We start from the raw sequence: 23,498 nt of genomic DNA, 5'->3' as shown, positions 1-23,498 counted from the left end.
TTAAATACGGGTTACATACATATTATATTATTATTATTATTATTATTATTATTATTATTATTATTGTTATATCTCGGTAAAACTAGAATAATATGATGTACAGTAACACGAACATGGCCGCTGCAGAGCAATGTGCATCGTAATAATAATTTTACTCGAATAATTCACGGTTACACGCACCGCGTACCTACAACATTTTGTTTGTTCGTGCACACACACGAGAAAAAAAATTATGTATAGGTACATAATATTATAATATATACAATTTCTGTATTGTCACAGCTCGTAGATGATGATATTTATCGTACGTACAAAACGTAATTTGCATAACGTGGTTCAACGTTGAGTGTTGACAGATCACTTAAGTGGGTAAATCGAATTTGTTACGTTATTATGGACCCGTAACGATATTAATTTTCAAGATAATAATAATAATAATAATAATAACAAAAACGATGGTGCAGGTTGTTACATATTATAAGGAAAAAAGTATGAAATATTGAAAATAAATATTGTCGTCAAACGAATTATTATTCTCTTTCCGGTTCATCATCTCGGTGAGAAAAATAACTAATAGCAAATAATAACATTATCCATAAGATATTATCTCTCGGTGATGTCAATATAATATTTGTAGTCACGACGAAAATCTTCAAACCTGCGCTGTCGGTATTAATTTATTTCCCACTTAACTATAGCAAATAAATAACTACAGGTGTTCGACAATAATAATATCATGATTATTATTTTCTCTTATAAAACTACATGGTTTGACGGAAAAAATCATTTATATTAACACTTTCAGTCCCGTTAAGTTTTGTGGAAAATAACAAAATTAATATTTCGGCGTCGAATGCTCTTATCTATATACTTTTACACAACTCGTGTAGACAAAAGCTTAGAGCAGGAATAGTAGTGATTGAAAATGAGATGAGCCAAAACTATATAAAACCTAGCAGTGAGCCACCAGCAGCAGTATATCATTCCGAAAAATCAATAAGGACGATCTGATACGATTACGTATTATATAGGTACGATCATCGGGTTGTATATGCAGCCTCCAATAAGTAAATACCAGATTTCGTCTCAAGTCCGCATCATCCGTGGTCCGCATCCGCGAAATCGTAAATTAATATTTTGCCGTTTTCAGATGTAACAATATAATATATATTGCACCGAGCACCCATAATATTATGCATAATATTATATCACGTGCAAGACGTCATCGTATGTAATAATATTCGATTCGGAAATCGTTAGTTTTTTGTCTCTAGCAAACCGTTAAGAGTCGCGTGCCACGATTAATTATCGCACTCTAAATGCTGAGGCCAAGGCCCTGTAATGGCGGTGTGATTGCTCGCTGACCTGTCATCCAGCGCCGACTAAATCCGTTCGCTCGCACGTACCCATACGACTGGAATATTGAATAAAATATTATATTGTTATGCCTTACTCCTCCATAATATATTATATTAAATTGCATTATATTACTTACACGTGCGAGATGTGTATGCGAAACGGAAGTTACGAAACGACGTAATGATAATAATGTAACAACAGTTTATTGATATGCAACACGCCAACGGAACTCGGCCGGGGTAAACGCCTGCATCGTCCGTCCGTGCGGTTTTTTTCATTCCTCCGAATTCCCGTTGGCCGACCGATGACGAACTGTTGCAGTCTTCGGAGAGAGGTCAACGACGTATAACATCTTCTTCGCGCGCAATTAAGTCACTCGAGTGTGTATAGGTTATTTTAATAATTGGGTACAGCCGTGTTATGTTTACTCGGCGGATACGACGTCATAATATGATAATAAATAATGCGAAACACGGGTATTATGATAATATTCAAATATTAAATATTATATAGGTGAAAAACGATATGACAATATTATTCGCCCCTCGAGATTGGTTGGCCATAATATCATCATGCATTTCCGTGCCCGGCGCGTTTCCAATGTTTCCATCATTGGGCGGAGATCGGTCACGAATTTTTTTCCAAGTGAATATAAAACAACGCTGCACACAAATGTCCGAGCGAGATCGAATCCGACGTGGCCGTTAATTGTGCACCGACGCTGAAACTCGAAAGAGTATAAAAATAATATATTTTCCGACAGAATATCCGCAATGGGAGAATAAAAATAAATAACACATAAATCGTGCGTTCCGAAGAATGTTATGGTACCTATACTTTTATGCCTACGGTTTATATAGGTATAATAATATTATATATAATATTATAAAGTGACCGTTGGGTGAACGACCTTAAAATAACCAATGCCTCTGCTATGTCGCTTCGATTCACTTTTCTTCCACGCGTCGCACTATGTAATAATTGGGAGTCCATTTAGAGCATCCGTTTCTTTCTGCAGCGCTCCCGCGTGTGAGTGTGTTTATTTTGCGGCGCTCGTATTATTATTATTATTATTATTATTTTTGCTCTAACTGTAAAGCGTCTTTGTTTTTTACCCGGCTATTTGGCAGCGTATATAACATGTATATATATAATATATATATATATATATGTATTTTGTGTATCTATTATGTATACGATATTAAAAAAAAAAAAATGTATATATAATAATATGTAACGTAGCGCAGAGTGTACGTTTTCCGTTGTTTCTCGCACGAAGGCTCATGAGAATCGTTATTATTTTCCGCAAATACCGAAGGCCCATAAACTGCTATTACGCACAAGCAACAATATAATAAGTTATTTGCCCGCGGGACGTATAATTTGAAATTCCAAACAGTAAATTTGTATTTTAATAAGTACACACATTCGTGCAATATAGACGTGATAAAGTGGTTCAAGCGTGGTGTTTACGGAATTCTAAAGAATATACTTACATGGTAGGTACGCAAATACCTATAATTTTGGAGGTGTAGAACTGTGAAACGATAAAAAAAAATTCAAAAGTAATAATTGATAACTAACTAAATAATAGCTTACTTACAAAAAATTCTCGATGTTAGGTACTTATTATAATTTTTCAAATTGTTATCTGGCAGTTGCTTACACCAGTGTTACTTTCTTCCAAGGCCACCGAGAAAATTGAATAAAATTAATTTTAATTAGATGAGACGTATCTGCAGACTGCAGTAGTTGTACTGCAGCAGACTGTACCAAAAACCAGAATTACGGGATCTCTACTCTTCTTATTGTAAACTGCAACCAACACAATACATAATAACATTATAAAGGAACAAATTTTAAACGATGAAATTTGATATCTACCGCAAATCGATCGTTTTTTCGCATTCAAGTCGTTATCCCGGATCGGCCGTATAATAAGGAATCGAACGAAAAAATTATAGCACGGACACGTCTTAAATCGAAGACTCCAGGTGACAATGGTGTTTATGGCTTTATGCACACTGCAGAGCGTCGCACAATAATAATATTCATTCGGAATAACCACCTATTTATGTATATATATATATCGGACAAAAGCTGACCTGCAGTGTGAATGTGTATCGTATTTTATTACAGACGATCTTCGATTATTTTTATGCGCGCGCGTACCTACACCTTATACACCTATGTGGCTATAATAATACGACCGTATATTGCCGCGGCCTTCGGACAAACGATTTACATTTTAAAATAACCTGCAACGTGTTTACTATTGTTTCAGACGACTGCGAGGCTAAAGAAGGAACGCCCTGTCAGAACGGCGCGTGTCTTGACTCCCTTTGCCATTGTAACGATGGATACGGTGGATGTTCGTGTCAAGTGCCAGGTATGCATATAATATACCTATACACACACACACACACACACACACCATAACCATAATATATCGTATTATGGTATATGGTATGTGGTATTCAACGTACGTCTCGACTGCCGCAGTCCGCAACCGGGCGATTAACCACTGCGAGCCTGTGAAAATGTGTCCAGCGCGACACGTCTTACCCGTGTCCGCGGTAACAATAAAATATAATATTATTTAATGTGCGGATTATTATAAATGTTTGCAGACGAGAACGAGTGCAAGTACAGGCCGTGCGACGTGTTCGCCCACTGCACCAACTCGCTGGGCAGCTTCACGTGTTCTTGTTTTCCAGGATACGTCGGCGATGGGTTCCACTGCCAAGGTATGTGATAACAATATTATTATTTTTATTGCGCTCCTCGAAAATCGTTTGCACACGAGCCCCCGTAATGGTGTATAATACGATAATATTATACGCGTGCGAACAAGTACTCGCGCACGTAATCACGGCGCCGTGTATAATTATAAAATATATATACACGCACCTATATACATGTATATAATATACACGAACCCATATGTATATACGCACCTGTATATATATATACATCGCATAATTTACACGAAGCCGTGATCCGGCAATATCCGCGCGGCCCCAGATAGAGGTTCTCTCGCGGTGTAAATGGCATCGACCTTGCTGCCCGGGCTGTTTATCCATTCCGCCGGCCGCCGTCTCCCAGTCCGTTGTTATAAAATAATGTGTATACATAATATAACACTGCAGATATACCGTTACGTTTCAAGACTGGCGAAACCGGATTATTATTATTATTATGATTTTTCCTAGGCCCCGTGTTCCAGTAGCTTTTTTTCTCCTCTCATTGTTATTCATTATAATAATATTATGTATATACTTTAGTATAGCCGTAATAATTTTGCGGAACCACCGACGCACCGACTTCGTATATCATCGTAACGCTTGCGCGCTCTGCGATATTTACGACGTCGTTCTATACAACAATAATATTATGATAAACTATTAAACTGTCAAAAAGTAGACGTTCCAAGTCTTGACTCAAAGTCGGACCCGCTCCCAGATCCTGCGCAAGTAGAACATATATGGGTACTCTTCGTGGGTAGTCGAACCCACCCCAGAGCGCAATAATAAGCGGCCAACACATACGCATTCCCGTGATATTTCAATTTTATCGTCAACGTTTTTTATTTGAATTTGTATGTAGATATCAACGAATGCGAGGATCCGGCCATAGTCAGTAGATGCGTACAAAACGCCGAATGCTGTAACTTGCCGTCTCATTTCTTGTGCAAATGCAAGCCAGGATACGTCGGCGACGGCGAAGTCGAGTGCAGAGGTAAGTCTTATACGACAGACTGGCGTTTTCGATAGATGTCATATTGGTGCACACGTACGTGTAACGTGTACAGGTATATAATGTACGGCACAGGTTTAGGCCAATCATTCGAAACAATATTTTGCTATTGTCAAAACATTCGGAACGGGCCTGACAACCGAAAAATTGCAAAACAGTCGTCGACCTTGCTGTCGTTTCCCATCAATCACTAGGAATTCAACGACCGATATGAAAAGAACAGGACAATCGTATTTGTCGGTTAACGTTCCTAATTCCTCGTGGGTGCTGTGCTGTTAGCGTGTCTAAAATTTTCCTCGATAGTTCCGATTCATTAACGTCTTTTTCTCGCAAATCCGGCGGTACCTAACTATATCAACACCAATCCGTGACATTTCTTATTTATTTTAATTTATGTGTTTACCTTTTACTTTAAATTGTATCAAATTTGGTACTTTATGGATCTCACGACAATACTCGTATGATATTAATCGATTTAAATAAATATTATTTTGCTGGGATATATCTTTCTCGAATGATCAATACGAATAATTTGTATTAATTACTAAAATACACAATGATTACAAAAATAAATGAATAATAATGACATAAATTGTAGTCAATTATTAATGTGCTAGACAGTTTTTTCTGTTAATACCAATAAATAAAGTAGTCGCAACCGGTTAGAATTGTATTTGTAATAGAAAATTACGATAAATATTATAGTGGTAAGTGGACGTAAATAAGACTTATATTAAGTGATCATTGTGATTCCAAAAAGGACTTAAGCCAACGTAAATTGTCAGTAGTTTATCTTTTATTTTATCAGTTTGATTGCACATTAATTAAATTATTTATTCATTTATTACATATTATGGAAATACTATGAACAAAACGCATAATATACATTTTTAAAGTGCTATAAAATCTTATATTCCTGCCGAGGAACGGTTTTTTTTCATAAAATATTTCGGTTACTAAAGCAATTGAAACAAAAACAAATTCTGGTGCATAATATTTTGCATAATCTGATATTACTGACTGGCTTCAAAGACTAATCCGACAAGACAAGTACCTACGTTTGGGCGGTTTAGATCAACGATATGAATTCATACTTGACTGCATAATATGTCAAGTAATTACTCGAATATATCATTATACTTCAATGCTCGCCATTTCCAACGGAATCGCGCTTATTTCCCTCTAGTTTCATGCCATGTTAGCGCTGCAGAAACGCCACGTGGCATGCAAACCGTCTTCACGCGAGCCGTGCCTACACACATTATTATAACATCGTATTTATTATTACCTATAATAACAATATATGACCTTTATGTACGTTTACGCCCCCCGGACTATTAATAACGTTATCATTTTGCAGACATCGACGAGTGTTTGAGACCGGACGCTTGCGGCAACAACGCGATATGCAGGAACACGCCGGGCAACTACACGTGCGACTGTCAACCAGGATTTGTGGGCAACCCGTACGACGGGGTAATTATATTCCAAAATTATTATAATCCTAATATTATACACTCCGTTTGCCACGTAGTTCAACGGACCCGCACGCCATAAGTCATTACATTGTATTTTATAATAACCGTCTAGTTATTGAAACATAATTATATTAAGTTTTCGTGACGTACAACAATCTGATTGATGAGAGATGTGTTTAAAAAAAATTGTTTACACGAACTCGTGCCAAATGTGTTGTTTTTATTTCACTCCATTGCTCTAGTGGTAACGAGTTTTTTTTTTTTAATCAATTCGCATACTCTTTCCAACGTTAACGGTGAAAAATTATAAGGCACACACAACAACCATAAATCTAATTATTACACGATTATCGATCACGCATATATTATACGTAGTGTGGTAATGATAATTATTACTTCTTCAATGGTGGTACTTATATATTTTAATGTCTGCAGCAGTAACGTATAGGTGATGTCATTTTATTTTTATTATCTTGACATCATCGGTTTAGTCGCGGGACGTAATAGCAGATATTACATACGCTAACTGAACGGTCTGCGAATGCCGTATAAGGATGCGGAGGAATTGTATTATTTTTTATGTTTCTTTATAGCATAACATTAAACGTCTGTAGTAACGACCGTTAAAGATTGTATACAATTAATTCGTGACTAATTAAATCATGTCTAATTATCTCGATGCAACAAACTTTATACTTAACATCTTAACTTAATACCTACTTACTGGTAAGCTACTTATATAAAAAAAAGAATATTTGTCGAACGTTTCAAAAGAATATTTCAACATAATTATAACTATTAATTGATATTATTATTCTTTACTGCCCTTGCCAGCTACTTAATTGACCACTATCAACAAAATACCTGGGTTAGCCATTAATCGGTTAACTGATTTGTATTTAAAAATATATTTTTTTTATCAGATTACCTATCTCAATAACGATCGTTGTAAATACCGTTAGGTACATAATGGCTAAAATGCAATAACATTCAATTATATTAAATTGTAGGGTTTTAGTAGGTGCACGTTTATTAATAAGAACGATGTTTTACGTACTAATTGTGTAAAAAAATTTAATTTAAAATGAGCTAGATATTTTACATGGAGTGATTAATTTTAGAGATAAAATTACATCAACTAGGAACATCTCGGCGTCCATAAACAGACTTAGGTATTTCATTGGACACGAATATTTTGAAATTTGTTGTCCTGGATATAACTTTGCGGAACAATAATATTGAATCCTTAGAATATCTTGTATTAACTTATTTTGGGGTTTTTTTTTTATGAAAACAGTGTGTGGACGTAAACGAGTGTAGCCTGCCGAACGCTTGCGGTCCTGGTTCTCTGTGTACAAACTTTCCGGGCGGACACCACTGTGAATGTCCGGAAGGGTACTCGGGCGATGCGTACGGCGCCGGATGTCACGACGTGGACGAATGTTCGCGGTCTCCTTGCGGCAAAGACGCACAGTGTCACAACAACGAAGGCAGTTTCCGGTGTTCCTGTCCTCCAGGATTCGTCGGTGACCCGTTCCACTCTTGTAAAGGTATGCGACGATCACAAGTGGCTAGTCACCAGATCATATATTGTATATAATAATATAAAAATATGTGTAACCCATCAATAATTAACAATCTCAAACCCTGCAGCGTATTTGTTGATTAATATAATATAATTTTCAATCAAAGTCCGGAACAACGGACAGTTCGCGAACACCAAGTAAACCGAGTTTTGGACAGAAGTATACAGTCTGTCGACTGAACGTATCTCTCTCGCAAAAAAAAAAAAAACAAGAAATGTTTGTCACTTAACTTCACTTGTATGACGTTCGTGAGTCGTTAATACCTGTATACCGATGTCAAAACTGCACTCGAGCGGAATTCAAATCGCTTCTTTTTTCGTTTAGTCTTTACCTAGCTATCTACGTCTTGTCGACAAATGCGTGTATAACAAAAAAAAAAAAAATGAAAAAAACACCTACTACCACCTACTACCACCTAATTTCAATAATATTATTGCGACACTGTGTACATAATAACATAGATCGTCTTTAACACCTGCTTCTCTTAACGTATAATTATATTATTGTGTATTACATCGACACCGTCCTCCGCCTTGGCCGGAAACGCAGACGTGGACGAGTGCGAGTCTTCTCCGTGCGGCCCCAACGCCGTGTGCGCGAACGTGGCAGGCAACTACACGTGCTCCTGCGCGACCGGATATGCCGCGTCCGCGGAGGAAATGAGAGCAGGAAGTGGATGCGCGGACGTCAACGAGTGCGTGGCGCCATCCAGCCCGTGTGGGATCAACGCCAAATGCATAAACGTCCCGGGCTCGTACACCTGCCAGTGCCCACCCGGGTTCACCGGGTCCGCGATAGATCACTGCCAAAGTTAGTTCGCTGCCCGCTGATGCTTGTCGATCCTCCCCCGATCGGAGCTTTATACTATTTATAATGATATTTATATCGCTGCCTGTCGCACGCTCCGGACATATTTGCATGGCGCTTTTTTTTTTTTTTTTTTTTTTATCTCGTCTTTGCGCTGTGTTTTATTATTTATTACTGTTGTCGTCGTTGAGTGTCGTCTGATACAGACATTGCGCGTGGGTCAATACTCTTGTGTCTCTCTGTCCATCACTTTGTATGCATCATATAAAGTGTTTACTTTTCATATGCCTTTTTATACACTTTTCCTTTCTAGATTCTATACTTCGCATCATTTTTCCGTTTTAGTCGGAAATTCGTTGTTCTCTGTCTTACTTATTATTTAATACTTATTTTTTATACGAGTATTCAGCAGCATGCACCGATATTTTGGAGGTAAAACCATTCTTTTTTGATTACTATTGTGTGTGGCACGAACGCATCAAGATCCTTCGGTATGTACCAATTTTATTATTGTTTTGGACCATTTTCTTCACTTACTGTGTAGTTATACATATCTATATTGCATTTTCTTTTTTTATTTATATATATTTTTTTCGAACATTTTAATAATACTGTCAATGTGTTCGCGATAGACGTCAACGAATGTGATCACGAGCCGTGCGGAAACAATACTATTTGCACGGATACCGTTGGGAGTTTCGTCTGTTCGTGTAAAGAAGACTACACAGGCGACCCGATGAAAGGATGTCATGGTATTAATTTCTACTCATAACGTTGGTTTCCTTATTTTAGTCTTACCAATTTGATTATGTTTAGATATCAATGAATGTGAAATATTTAGCAAGCCATGTGGTCCTAACGCGGTCTGTGAGAACACCAGCCCCGGATTTAATTGTCTTTGCCCGCAAGGGTATTCTGGGAAACCGGACCCGAAAGTGGCCTGCGAACAAGTAAGCGATAATTTTTCAGTTTTTATTTTAATATACATTATTCATTCTTTCGATTTCCGTTAATCGCAGGTCGACGTGACAGTTTTATGCAAATCTAACTTTGATTGTACCACTAATGCTGAGTGCACTGAAGGTCAATGTTTTTGTAAGAACGGGTTTGACGCTAAAGGATCAGTGTGCGTGGACATTGACGAGTGTCTTGCTCAGCCATGTGGACCATATTCGATGTGTTCAAACACCCTCGGTGGATTCCATTGTCAATGTCAAACAGGATACGTAGGTGCTCCACCGAGAATTCAGTGCAAAGGTAAGTCTCAATTAATTTGTTTCGTTGATTTTTGTAATAATATAATTTTATTTTATTAAAAATTATTAAAGCTCCTTGTGAAGACGTTAAATGTGGAACACACGCTTTTTGCAAACCTAACGGTCAAGAAGCATACTGTATATGTGAAGATGGATGGACATACAATCCAAATGATTTATCTTTAGGATGTGTTGGTAAGACTCGTTGAAGAGTTTTTCTAACTTTGTACCTACATATTAAAATATATTATATGCTTTAAAAAAAAAACTATACATATAATAACTGTATTAAAAATATAATTTAAGATATCGACGAATGTGACAAAGTAAATGGACCGTTTGGACGATGTGGAGGAAATACGTTATGTACAAATACACCAGGAAGTTTTGGATGTCAATGTAAACCTGGATTTACTGGAAACGCGTTCAAACAGTGCACTGGTATATATTAAATAATGTAGTCTTATTTTGTTTAAATATTTTTACTACTATAATCTAACATTTATTCGCAGATATAAACGAATGTTCTGACACTAACAGCTGTGGAAAAGATGCTCTATGTATTAATTTACCTGGGTCATTTGATTGCATTTGTCCCGGAGGTTCCATACCAGAACCAGATCCGTTTATTAAGTGTACCAAAGCTATAAACTGCACGGCTGATAACCAATGCCCAGGAAACTCTGTTTGCAGTAATCAAAAGCGTTGTTTCTGTCCCGAGCCAAACGTTGGGGACGATTGCAGACGTAAGAAAATAACTATAGCCTACAATATAGTATTGTCAAAATGTAACATAGTTACTAATAAATATTTTAAAAATTAGACCCATGTGAAGATGTGCAATGTGGTCCCAATTCTGAGTGCATGTTACTCAACAAAGATGCTCAGTGTTTATGTTCGGCTGGATACACAGGAAATTCAAACACAGGATGTACAGATATTGATGAATGTAAGGGTAATCCTTGTGGCCCTGGAGCAGTATGTAACAACGAACCGGGATCGTTTTCTTGTCAATGTCCCGGTGGAATAAGTGGAGACCCGTTCAGAGAAGGATGTTCTCAAGCGAAAAGTCCTACGCAATGTAGTGCGAAGTCTCCGTGTCCTGGATCTGAGATATGTGTTCAAGATGAATTTGTTGGTGAGAGTGTTTGTATATGTCAAAGAGGTTACATAAGAGACCCAAAAACTGGCAAATGTAGAGACGCCAACGAATGTACCGAACTTAGAGACAAACCTGCCTGTGGAGTTAATGCCGTATGTAAGAATCTTCCTGGCAGTTACGAGTGCCAGTGTCCTCCAGGCTTCAACGGGAACCCTTTTTCTAGCTGTGAAGGTAATTATCGAGAATTCATGCCATAAAAATATAATTTTGTATAATTTATATAATTATCTGTCTAGAATGCAATTCATTAGAATGTCAATGTAGACCACCATACCAAATTGTTAATGGGGAATGTACATTGGCTGGCTGTAATAAAGGAAAATGTCCAGCTGGTGCTGAATGCATGTCTATTGCTGGTGGAGTAAGCTATTGTGCTTGTCCAAAAGGATATAGACCCAGAGAAGATGGATCATGTTATGGTATTTATTCATTTAATTATAATTAGTTACATTTATTAGATATTAACGTTCAAATATACTTTTAGATGTTGACGAATGTGAAGAAAAAATACATTCATGTGGCTACGGAGCAGAATGTATCAATAAACCTGGCACACATGAATGTTTATGCCCCGATGGTTATAGTGGAGATCCACACCATGGGTGTTCTCGTAGTCAAAAGAAATGTATAAAAGACTCAGATTGCTTGTTAAACGAAAATTGTATTCAACCAGGAGTTTGTGTTTGTCCGGTACCATACTATACCGATGTTCTTGACAATAACCGTTGCAAAAGTATACATTTATAAATTATTATTATAAGAATAATTGTTTTTATTTTACTAAATTTAAATCGTATTAGGTCCTTGTGAACGATTTCCATGTGGCGTGAATGCACAATGCACGCCAAGTGATCCTCCAAAATGCTTGTGTAAACCTGGATATAAAGGAGATCCTTTGCATGGTTGTGAAGATGTCGATGAGTGCAAAGATAATCCGTGTGCTCTAGGATCACAATGTATAAATGAAAAAGGCCATTACAAATGTATTTGTCCACTCGGTACAAATGGTGATCCTTACTCTGTTGGATGTGCGTAGTTATATTTAATTTTTAAGAAAATATGTTTAGTCCAACAATAATATTATTTTACCTATGTTTTCTAGGTTTAGGAAAAGAAGCACCAGAATTTGAGTGTTCCACGGATGACGAATGCGTTGCTCAATTAGCATGTGTTAAAGGAACTTGTACAAACCCATGTAATCTTTTACCTTGTGGTCAAAATGCATACTGCGAATCTGAGAAACATGCAGCATGGTGTAGATGTAGTGCCGGTTATGTAGAATCTATATTTGGTGAATGTGTGTCTCGTAAGTGTCTTATTCTATTTTTATTAGAATTATAAAATCATAAATTTAAAAAACACCCCTTCACTTGATTTATATTATTTTATTGCAGCATGTGATGGTTACATTTGTGGCCACGGTGCACAATGTATAGTGTCAGCACAAGGACCTACGTGCAAATGTTTAGAAGGTTCTATTGGAAATCCATTTGCTGGAGGATCTTGTGAACCTGATGCTTGTTCGAGCACCAGCCTTTGCGTTGCACCTAATATTTGTGTTGCTGGACGATGCAAAGAGAAATGTCAAGATCATTTTTGTGGTATTGGGGCTAGTTGTAATCACGAAACTAACGAATGCGTTTGTAATCCGTTGTTCATTGGAGACCCAAACTACTTGTGCATGCCTCGTAAGTATCAATTATATGTTCAATTTTATAATATAGTTAAGTGCCTCTTTATAATTTTTTCAAAGAAATTAAAACTATGTTTATATCAAAACAATCTTTACAATAATCTTGTATTTTTTTTCAAAGATGAATAATAAATAATAAATAATTGTTTGTTATTGTAAAAAATAAATATATAAAATTGGTTTAATTTAAAAATAATTTTTATTAAGATTGAATATAATAATTTAAATTATGAAATTAAATGTTTGAAAAATTATAATGAATAAATATATTTTCATTTTTAGCTATCACAATGCCTTCGTGTTCTCCTGGATGTGGAATTAACGCACATTGTGAATATGATGTGTTCAATGAAAACAAATGTGTTTGCAATTCTGGATTCATTGGAAATCCATATAATGAATGTGATTCTGAATCTAAAAAATCTTGTTCAAATATGACATGTGGAACTGGTGCACAATGTAAAGAAAAACTAAATTCTATTGAATGTAATTGTCCATCAGGTTTTAAAGGGAATCCTTACGTTCAATGTGTTGGTAAGTACTTGAACGACTAAACTTAACTACCTAACCCATGTATTTAATAAATTAAATAATTCTAATTTTAAAACATTTATTATTAGATATTGATGAATGTTTGATTTCGGCTTGTGGTAACAATGCGGTTTGTATCAACACCATTGGAAGTTATGATTGTAGATGTATTGAAGGTTACGTGGGAAATCCGTTCTTAGAATGTTCAGCTAAGACACCACAAATCTGTCACGACCCATTAACTTGTCAATGTTCAAAAAATGTCCCATGTCCAATAGGGTAAGTAAAAATGATTTTAAATTGTATTTAATGTATAATAAAGCATCAAATTTTAGGTTAAATATGTTGTTAATAATGCAAAAAAAAAAGCATTCATGTATGGAAAAGTTGATTGATATTTTGTTAATCATTTATTTTTTAATTTTAGATTCACGTGTAAACGTGGAAAATGTGAAAATCAATGTGATAATATCAAGTGTGGTGTTAGAGCTGGATGTGTATTTGGTAAATGTGTATGTCCACCTGGATTGATTGGCGATCCTTACAATTTTAAAACCGGATGTAAAGCTCAAGGCCAATGTACAAACGATGGAGATTGCAAAGATACGGAAATATGTTTCCATATAAATAAAGAAGCAAGGAAATGTGTTGATGGCTGCAGTAAATTACAGTGTGGACCTAATGCAGTTTGTGTAACAGAAGGTCATCGTTCGTCGTGCATTTGTACCGATGGATATTTTGGAAATCCTGGAGATTTATACCTAGGTTGTAAACTCGAAAGGGTGGCGCCTAAAGGGGAATGTAGAACAGACAAAGACTGCAATTCGACAAGCAAAGTATGTTCCATAATATCAGATGGTATATCTTCTTGTGTTAGTGCATGTACCAGAGTAGCATGTGGGCCTGATGAGATTTGTTTATTGGAAAAAAATGGTGCACCTGTTTGCTCATGTCGTCCAGAGTTTGTTTGGAATCCAGTTATATCTAAGTGCGAACAGCCTTCTTTGCCCGACTGCTCAGTCGACGTTGATTGTAAAGATAACGAATCATGTAAACCAGATGCGTTGGGAGTGTTAAAATGCATATCAGTATGTATTGAATTCACTTGCCCATTCAATTCAATATGTGTAGCTAATAATCATGAGGGTAGCTGCCAATGTATGCCAGGGTATGTAGGAAACACAAATGATAGAAATGGTTGTCACCCTGCGAAGAAAAACAGTTGCCAACAAGACGTTGAATGTTTACCGACTGAAGCTTGCTTGGAAGATCCAGGAAACAAATTAAAATCATGCAAACCAGTGTGTGATCACACCGTATGTGGCCTGAATTCTATTTGCGTAGCAAATAATCACGTGGCTCAATGCCAATGTCCTCCTGGTACATTTACTGGTGATCCATATGATTCAAATGGTTGTCGAGAAGTTTCATGTGTATATAACGATGATTGTCCACAAACACAAGTTTGCAATAGACAGTCACATTCGTGCATGAATGTATGTGACGAAGATACCTGTGGTACTAATTCAGTATGTCTCGCTGATGGACATAAGTCAGTATGCCAATGCCCACCTGGCTTTAAACCTAATCCTGTCCCTGAAATATCTTGTGAAGCCACAGAAGTATGTGATGCATCTTCGTGTCATTTCACTGCCATATGTGAATCTAATCCTAATTCAGGATACATATGTAAATGTCCACCTGGTCATATTGGAGATGCTTATACGGAAGGATGTAGACAAGAAGGATTATGTCCAAACGGAAATATCGATTGTCCATTATTAAGTGTCTGTCAATCGGGAAGATGTATGAATCCGTGTGAAAAATCTTGTGGAATAAATACAATATGCAATATTATTGAAAGAAAACCGATATGTTCATGTCCCGATAATTTTGAACCTATTCACGGTGAACCGAAAATTGGATGTGTCAGATCAGTTACTAAATGCTTTAACGACTTAGAATGTAAGGGTGGTGTTTGTTCAAATGGAGAATGTAAAGGTTAGTTATTAATTAATATACTCTAATAACATTTTAGTTGGATACTTATAAATACTTTTGTTTTTATTTATTTCAAAATAGTGGTTTGTCGAAACATTGATGACTGTTCTTCTGGTGAAAGATGTGTACAAAACAAATGCGAAATTCCGTGCGCCGGACATTCTCAATGTATGCCATTACAAGCGTGTATAAATGGAGTGTGTACACTGGGATGTCGAAGTAATAAGGATTGTTTAAGCAATGAGTCATGCATAAATGCGAAGTGTCAAAGTAATGAATATTTTGATTTGCAATATTAATTTTAAGATTTATGCTTAGTAAATTACATTAATTTTACAATATTTCAGATCCATGTAAACGTGACGGTGTGTGTGGAATAAATTCAAAGTGCAGTGCTATTGATCATAACGTTGTTTGCACCTGTAACAAAGGATTTCAACCAAATCCTGTTCCAGAAGAGTCTTGTGTGCGATCGAACACTATATGTCATAATAACTTTCAATGTGGATTAGGCCAAGAGTGCAGTGGAAACATATGCAAGGTTGTATGCCTGAGTGGAATGGATTGTGCTGAAGGAGAACGGTGCTCGAGTAACAAATGTGAAAAAGTTTGCTTTACTGCGAGTAATTGTTTGACTGGAGAAGTTTGTGTGGAAGGTATCTGCAGACAAGGGTGTTCTTTAGATTCAGATTGTGATGTTAGTCAAATCTGTATTGGCAACAAGTGCAGGTATGAACATTTTATTTGACAAGTTAGTTGTTTTTTTTTTTCATTAATCTAAATCAAATTCTTTTATAGATGTGGTAGTGGTTACGAAAGCTCACCAACTGGTTGTAAAGATGTCGACGAATGTACTCAAAACCCATGCCATCCAAGTGCTAAATGCTTAAATACACCAGGCTCTTATCAATGTTCATGTTCTGGTGGTAAAGTAGGGGATCCTTACACTGAACCCGGTTGTAATAAACCAAATGAGTGTAAAAAGCATGATAACTGTGCTTCAAATTTGGCTTGTGTAAAAGGAAAATGTACAGAACTATGTAATGATGCATGTGGAAACAATGCATTATGTCATATGGTTGAGCATGTGCCAGCATGTACTTGTCCATCGGGATATTTAGGAGATGCTTTTGATAAAAATGTTGGATGTTTCAAAGTTGAGTGTCTGGCAAATGAAGATTGTCCAAATGATAAAGTTTGTCAAACTAATAACAACAAATGTACAAGTAAGTGAATGATTAAGATTTAGTTTTTATTTTATTTACATAAAAATGATTAATAATAATAATTAATTAATTAGGCCCGTGTGATTTATTAAATTGCGGTCATGGAAATTGTAAGGCAAACAAACATAAAGGCATATGTACTTGTTTTAATGGATATGAATTAAAAAATGATAAATGTCAAGATGTTGACGAATGCAAGCAAAGCCCATGTCATAAAACTGCAAGATGCGAAAATACGCCTGGATCATTTACGTGTGTTTGTCCAGATGGACTGTTAGGCAATCCACATGCTGAAGGCTGTCATCATCCGAACAGCTGTACTACTAACGACAATTGTCCAGAAAGTGCAATATGTCACCAGAATCAATGCAAGAATCCATGTGAAGATAACAAAATATGTGGTCGTAATGCAGTCTGCTCAGTACAGCGTCATGAAATCCAATGTCAATGCCCTTTAAAAACTCAGGGTGATCCCAAGGTTTGTATAACTTTAATTATTTATACATTTAAATAATTAAAATTGAATAAGCATAATTTATGTATTGCATCTGTAGGTGGAGTGCTTGAAAATTGAATGTTCAAACAACAATGATTGTACTTCAGGAAAAGCTTGCGTAAATTCCAAATGTGTAAATCCATGTTCTGTACCTAAAGTCTGTGGAGATAATACTGATTGTAGTATACAAAATGATGCCGCTATGTGTAACTGTAAAGCAGGGTTCACAGGCGACCCTCATTTGGGCTGTACATCAATATTATACTGCGCATCTAACAGCCAATGTCCCACAACTACTAAATGTAATAATGGGATATGTACAGGTAAAAAGCTAAATCAAATACATTTTTTCAATGAATTTATTTTTATTCAATTTCATTTTATTTTATTTAGTGGAGTGTAACTTATCCAGAGATTGTGTTGGAAATGAGCTTTGCATTGGGAATATATGTCAACCAACCTGTCATGGTAATACTAGTTGTCCAGAATTTCAATATTGTCAAAACAACATCTGTGTTCAAGAGTTACGATGTTTTACAAATGATAATTGTGAAAGCACAGAAATTTGTAAGACAAATACAATTGGCCAGGTAATGATGAAAAATAAATAGTATATATATATAAACATATATATCATATTTACAACTCTATAGGTAGTAATGGATTTAATATTATTTTAATTGTAGACCCAGTGTATTGACGTGTGTGAAGAAGTGATTTGTGGAAGGCATGCTGAGTGTTCAGCAGTTGACCATCAACCAGTATGTAATTGTGAGCCTGGTTACCACGGAAATCCACATATTGGTTGCCATAAAATTGAATGCTACGAAAACGAAGACTGTACAAATGATAAAATATGTGAAGATCACATGTGTAAAATATCATGTCTAGCCAACAACCCTTGTGGACCAAATGCTTTGTGTTCCGCTGAAAATCACCAACAAGTATGCAATATAAATATAAACAACTTTTTTTATTTTTTTCAATATTATTAGTTTATTTTGATATTTGATACATATAATTTGTTTTTAGGTTTGTTATTGTCAACCAGGATTTACAGGAGATCCGTATTTCGGTTGTGATGTATTGGATTTATGTGAAGCAGCACCTTGTGGACCGGGAGCTAGATGTGATAACTCTAGGGGTTCCTTTAAATGTCTCTGCCCACTTGGAACTGTAGGAGATCCTTACAAAGATGGCTGTCATTCACCAGTTGAATGTCAAATCGACGAAGACTGTCCACCAGCAGCACATTGTGTTCAAACGAATGGTATTCCCAAGTGTCAAGACAATTGCGAAAAAGTCAAATGTGGCCCGAATGCTGAATGTGGAACATTAGCACATTATGGATCCTGCATATGCCACCCAGGATATCAAGGAGATCCAAATGATTTAAATGTTGGATGTAGACCCAGGGCTGTAGCGTGCACTTCTAATCAACAATGCCCGAGCAATACTTACTGCTATAATGGGGCTTGTAAATGTAAGTTTAAAAATTGATTTACTTGTGTAAAAATAAAATTGAATGATGCATAAAATGTACATTTATTTCATAGCATCATGTCAATCGGATGCAGAATGTGGTCTTTCTGAGCAATGTTTACAGGGCCAATGTAATAATCCATGTGAACGACAAGGCTCATGTGGATTAAATGCCAATTGTAATGTGATCAATCACGTTAAACACTGTTCATGTCCCGCTGGATTTACAGGTGGCAGCGAAATTGAATGTGTTCGACGTATGTATAGTTTAAACTGTACAATTGTATAATATTTATATTATATTATTTTTTTTTATTTTTTTTATAGTTCCAGTTGCTTGTGAGATTAATGAAAATTGTTATCCCAATAGTACATGTCATCAATCTGTTTGTCAACCTGATTGTCAAGCCGACAATAATTGTGCTCTAAATGAAAAATGTTTTAAAAATCATTGTGCATGTAAGTTAAGCATATAAAATTAAAATAAATAGTAAACAAATTATTATTAAATTTATTACGAACTAATAAAATATTTTGTGCATTATTTAGTAACTTGCAGAGTAGATAATGACTGCTTCCTAGGACATATATGTCTGAACAATATGTGTTTATTTGGTTGCAAGTCAAACGAAGATTGCGCTTCCGTTGAGTCTTGCAGAGATAATGTATGCACAAATCCTTGTGTGGCGATGCCCTGCGGACCAAACGCCATCTGTACGGTTGCTAATCAAAGGGCCATGTGTTCTTGTCGAGTTGGATTTGTCCCCAATCCCACTGCTAAAATAGCATGTATTAGAACACCAGCTGAACCATGTAACGAAAACCAAGAATGCCCGGCGGGTTACTCATGTAACGATAATTCCTGCCAACCTGTATGTTCTTCGGACGCCAGTTGTCACGGAAATGAGAAATGCGATATGTCAGTGTCTATATGTAAACCGTTGTGTCGCAAGGACGACGATTGTCGAAGTGGAGAAATTTGTAATGGGTTAGTGTGCAACGTTGGCTGTAGAAGTGACACCGAATGTCCACATGACAGATCTTGCATTAACAACAAGTGCAGAGGTAAAATCGAGATATTATAATATTATATATTATAATGTCAAACTTACATAAAAGAACCTAATTTGTTTTAGATATGTGTGAATCCCCGACTGCATGTGGTGTAAACGCATTATGTTCAATTTCAAACCACCAAAAACAATGTAGCTGTCCTTTACTGCTCGAAGGTGATCCTCTGTTCGCTTGTAGATATCCATTGATAAGCTGCAAAGGAAACAGTGATTGTAGTTCAGGCCAAACTTGCTATACATCTACTTGTCAAGCAGTGTGCCAAACGTAAATATCTATATAATTAATCAATGCACACTAATCGCCATAAACAATAGATCTAACGATTAATAATGCACAAAATTGTATAGGGACTTGGAGTGCCTATCTGATGAACGATGTCATAACGGAATTTGCAAGGCAGTGTGTAATTCAGACTCTAAATGTAGTCCTAATCAGATATGCGAAAACCGTTTGTGTGTTGGAGGTTGTCACAGCGATACTTCATGTCCCGATAATGAGGCGTGTATCGATAAACAATGTAGAGGTAAGACATGTAATATGGTTATAGTATAGAGTAGTACTGTTTAAAAACTGTTTTATAATCGACTATTAATAATTAAAACATAAAATAAACTAAACGTTTTAATTATCTAGCTCCTTGTGACAGCGCTACTACTTGTGGTCCGTGTGCCGAATGTAAAGTAATTAATCACGGAGTGCAGTGTAGTTGTATGGCTGGGTTTAACGGAAATCCATTAATTGGATGCTCCAAGTCCATTTTAAAATGCGACGGAACGTGCCCCTGTGATTTGGAAACTGGATATTGCATAAAACGCTGTACAGCTAATAAAGACTGTTCGTGTGGAGAAATATGTCACAAAGATACGTGTACAACGAAATGTAGTTCCAGCACCAACTGTCCAACAGTAATTATTGGCTAAACGAATTTCAATTGGATAAATATTTTAAACATGTCAACTATTATTAACCTTTAGGGTCACATATGTTCTGATGGACTATGCGCCGTCGGATGTCGTTCTAGCGCTGATTGTGCTAATGACCGGTCTTGTCAAAATGGTAAATGCAAAAATCCTTGTGAAGTCGTGTCTCCGGGGATACCATGTGGAAACAATTCGGAATGTCATGTCAACGATCATAGAGCTGTTTGCATGTGTCCCGATGGGTTCCAGGGAGAACCTAACATTGAATGCGTCAGATATACTTGCGACAAGGATGAAGATTGTGAGACAAGCAAGAAATGCGGTTCCGACAAAGTATGTAGAAATCCATGTTTGGAGCAAGGTGCCTGCGGATCAAATGCGCAATGCAGAGTTACGAATAGAATGGCTCATTGTACATGCCCACTTGGGTATTATGGAAATGCTCAACTCGAATGCAAGCCAGGTAAATATCATATTATAATAATAATCTTGTAGAATGTTTTGGCAAAGTAAAAGTGATTTTCTTTTGATTAATTTATATTTCAGTCGTTCACATCATAATTTAAAGTATCTATTCATATTACATTAATGCTTCCAAAAACTTTTAAAAACCATAAAATTGAATTCATATCGAATTAAAGTATCATTAAAAAGTAAAAGCTTATCATTTGTGTTTTATTTTTTAAGTCTAATTATAGTAATTTACGCTGATGGCGGTTATTTATAGGAACTATAAATTATCATACCTACCTAATGTAATTATATTATAATCAAAATATTATTACCGATGATTGCATTTCAACATTAGATTTAAGTGATTAGTACATCGAAGTGAAATTTAATTCTTAAGCTATTAATATTCATGTAGAACATATTATAATTAATTGTCTTATTATCGATTTTTTAACACATCGATTAGGTACTTTTACTTTATTAAAATCGAATATAGACATAAATTTAATATATTTAATGACGATTCGCCGTTAAAAAACTGAGATGCTGAATGTTTTCATCGTTACCTTGAAATTGTACGATATTAAATTAAACGTCGTAAAATACATTACGTAGCCTACCGAATCTGTGTTCAACGAGTACATTATTGTTTTTTTATCAACATTTCGAATATTTCAACCAGAAATCGTTTACAGGAACGCCGGATAAGTGTGCATCAAATCCTTGTGGACAGAACAGCCGGTGCAAAGACATTGCAGGCGGTTACGAGTGTCTGTGTCCTCCGGGATGTACGGGTGACCCGAGCAAGCGGTGTGTGTGCGATCAAGCCCAACAGCGGTCGGACCCTTGCAAAAGCGTAGTGTGCGGAAAACACGCTCTCTGCCAACCGGTGAACGACCAGGACGCCAAATGCTATTGTCCGACCGAATATCCAGCTGGAAATCCATACGTGCAATGTGAGATCACTAGCCAGTGACGACACACTGCCCTTTGATAAAAAAAAAACAAAAATTCAAAAATCGAATGCCAAAAAACAGAACGTTTATTTATTTTTATTTTTTTTTTTGTAACCAGGTGAAATGAAAAAATTGCCCTCCGACTGTCGGACGAACGGCTGCGGCAAAGGCGCCAGCTGTCAGTCGATCGACAGTGCGGGCTCGACGGTGTACGTTTGCCAGTGTCCGCCAGGCACGACAGGTTCCCCGCAAAAAGAGTGCTCTCAAGGTAAGTCGTGTTCATTGTACCATAATATTACGGTATCGGTTCAATTCCGATCCTCGATCTACTCGAAATTATGTTATAATATTTAGGTACCAAGACGTTATAAATTATAATAATATAGCCGTGAATATTATAATGACATACCGTTTTTTTGATGATAATATATGATTATTTCGGACACGTAACTGCTGCAGTCGTTTTATATAATATTATGCCTGCAGTGTACATAATATTATTGTTATAGGCATATTATACGACTCAAAGATCCGGCGAAATGTATAAACGAAATTTGTAGATATTGTTACTATAGACAAATGTGCATGGTTTTTTTTCTTTTTAATAGATACAGCTTTTGTACATATTATATTATATAAATAATAAGTGGTACATTATTGTTTTATTACCACGTGTCCACGTATTTTATTGGTTTGTAATATTGTATTATATGCTCTGGACTTTTATTCTAAATAGTACACTATTGAGTTAACCGTGGAAGTATGAGCAGTTTCCCCCAATCTGGAATTTCCATTATAATAATTGATTGAAATATTATTATTCCACTTCGATTGAAAATATCTTTATTATGTTTTTATATTATATTTTCTTATGATCACGACCCCATTCGCTACATATTTTAGTATGATTAATTGGACTTGATGTACCTAAAGCAGTCAATGTTCAGATTGGAGGGAACTGTGAAAGTGTTATATACTCACACGTTTAACCTAAACAATTGTAATTTACTGTGCACGAAGCGTGATTTGCTTAAAACCTATATTACATTGTAATTGAAAGTCACTATTTGTTTCTTGAAACGGTTTACTGCTTGGGCATATTATATTTTCAATGGCATGTTGTGAGAATAAATTCTTTCACAGTTCTTTCCAACACTTTAAAGTATTTGTATATTTTAAATAATGTGATAAGTTGGCTTAATGTTATCACTGATTAAAAATATGTATTTAGTTCTTCGATAAACTAAGACAAAAATGACAAC

The 23,498-nt window shown here is 36.1% G+C and overlaps 1 protein-coding gene across 1 annotated transcript in view; it reads left to right on the top strand.

The window, feature by feature from the left end:
* The window catches only part of LOC111028956, a 126,350-nt gene that overhangs the window by 31,691 nt on the left and 71,161 nt on the right, over window positions 1-23,498 (top strand). The window contains exons 4-41 of the mRNA XM_022307751.1: window positions 3,644-3,748; window positions 3,990-4,106; window positions 4,966-5,097; window positions 6,476-6,591; window positions 7,891-8,143; window positions 8,729-8,989; window positions 9,619-9,738; window positions 9,803-9,936; window positions 10,006-10,243; window positions 10,315-10,437; window positions 10,549-10,683; window positions 10,755-10,988; window positions 11,066-11,575; window positions 11,641-11,823; window positions 11,889-12,137; window positions 12,205-12,432; window positions 12,507-12,710; window positions 12,799-13,092; window positions 13,380-13,631; window positions 13,718-13,907; window positions 14,056-15,629; window positions 15,711-15,899; window positions 15,977-16,358; window positions 16,428-16,855; window positions 16,930-17,333; window positions 17,410-17,674; window positions 17,745-17,941; window positions 18,038-18,295; window positions 18,384-18,834; window positions 18,908-19,090; window positions 19,161-19,292; window positions 19,383-19,898; window positions 19,970-20,171; window positions 20,255-20,430; window positions 20,541-20,812; window positions 20,882-21,290; window positions 21,976-22,236; window positions 22,355-22,504. Coding sequence (XP_022163443.1) covers window positions 3,644-3,748; window positions 3,990-4,106; window positions 4,966-5,097; window positions 6,476-6,591; window positions 7,891-8,143; window positions 8,729-8,989; window positions 9,619-9,738; window positions 9,803-9,936; window positions 10,006-10,243; window positions 10,315-10,437; window positions 10,549-10,683; window positions 10,755-10,988; window positions 11,066-11,575; window positions 11,641-11,823; window positions 11,889-12,137; window positions 12,205-12,432; window positions 12,507-12,710; window positions 12,799-13,092; window positions 13,380-13,631; window positions 13,718-13,907; window positions 14,056-15,629; window positions 15,711-15,899; window positions 15,977-16,358; window positions 16,428-16,855; window positions 16,930-17,333; window positions 17,410-17,674; window positions 17,745-17,941; window positions 18,038-18,295; window positions 18,384-18,834; window positions 18,908-19,090; window positions 19,161-19,292; window positions 19,383-19,898; window positions 19,970-20,171; window positions 20,255-20,430; window positions 20,541-20,812; window positions 20,882-21,290; window positions 21,976-22,236; window positions 22,355-22,504 — 10,527 coding nt within the window. The remainder of the gene's footprint in view (window positions 1-3,643; window positions 3,749-3,989; window positions 4,107-4,965; window positions 5,098-6,475; window positions 6,592-7,890; window positions 8,144-8,728; window positions 8,990-9,618; window positions 9,739-9,802; window positions 9,937-10,005; window positions 10,244-10,314; window positions 10,438-10,548; window positions 10,684-10,754; window positions 10,989-11,065; window positions 11,576-11,640; window positions 11,824-11,888; window positions 12,138-12,204; window positions 12,433-12,506; window positions 12,711-12,798; window positions 13,093-13,379; window positions 13,632-13,717; window positions 13,908-14,055; window positions 15,630-15,710; window positions 15,900-15,976; window positions 16,359-16,427; window positions 16,856-16,929; window positions 17,334-17,409; window positions 17,675-17,744; window positions 17,942-18,037; window positions 18,296-18,383; window positions 18,835-18,907; window positions 19,091-19,160; window positions 19,293-19,382; window positions 19,899-19,969; window positions 20,172-20,254; window positions 20,431-20,540; window positions 20,813-20,881; window positions 21,291-21,975; window positions 22,237-22,354; window positions 22,505-23,498) is intronic.

Source organism: Myzus persicae, unplaced genomic scaffold (assembly GCF_001856785.1).
Source record: "Myzus persicae strain clone G006 unplaced genomic scaffold, MPER_G0061.0, whole genome shotgun sequence".
Classification (NCBI taxonomy): Eukaryota; Metazoa; Arthropoda; class Insecta; order Hemiptera; family Aphididae; genus Myzus; species Myzus persicae.
The sequence above is the reverse complement of the archived record's forward strand: the minus strand, read 5'-3'. Positions and strand labels throughout refer to the sequence as shown.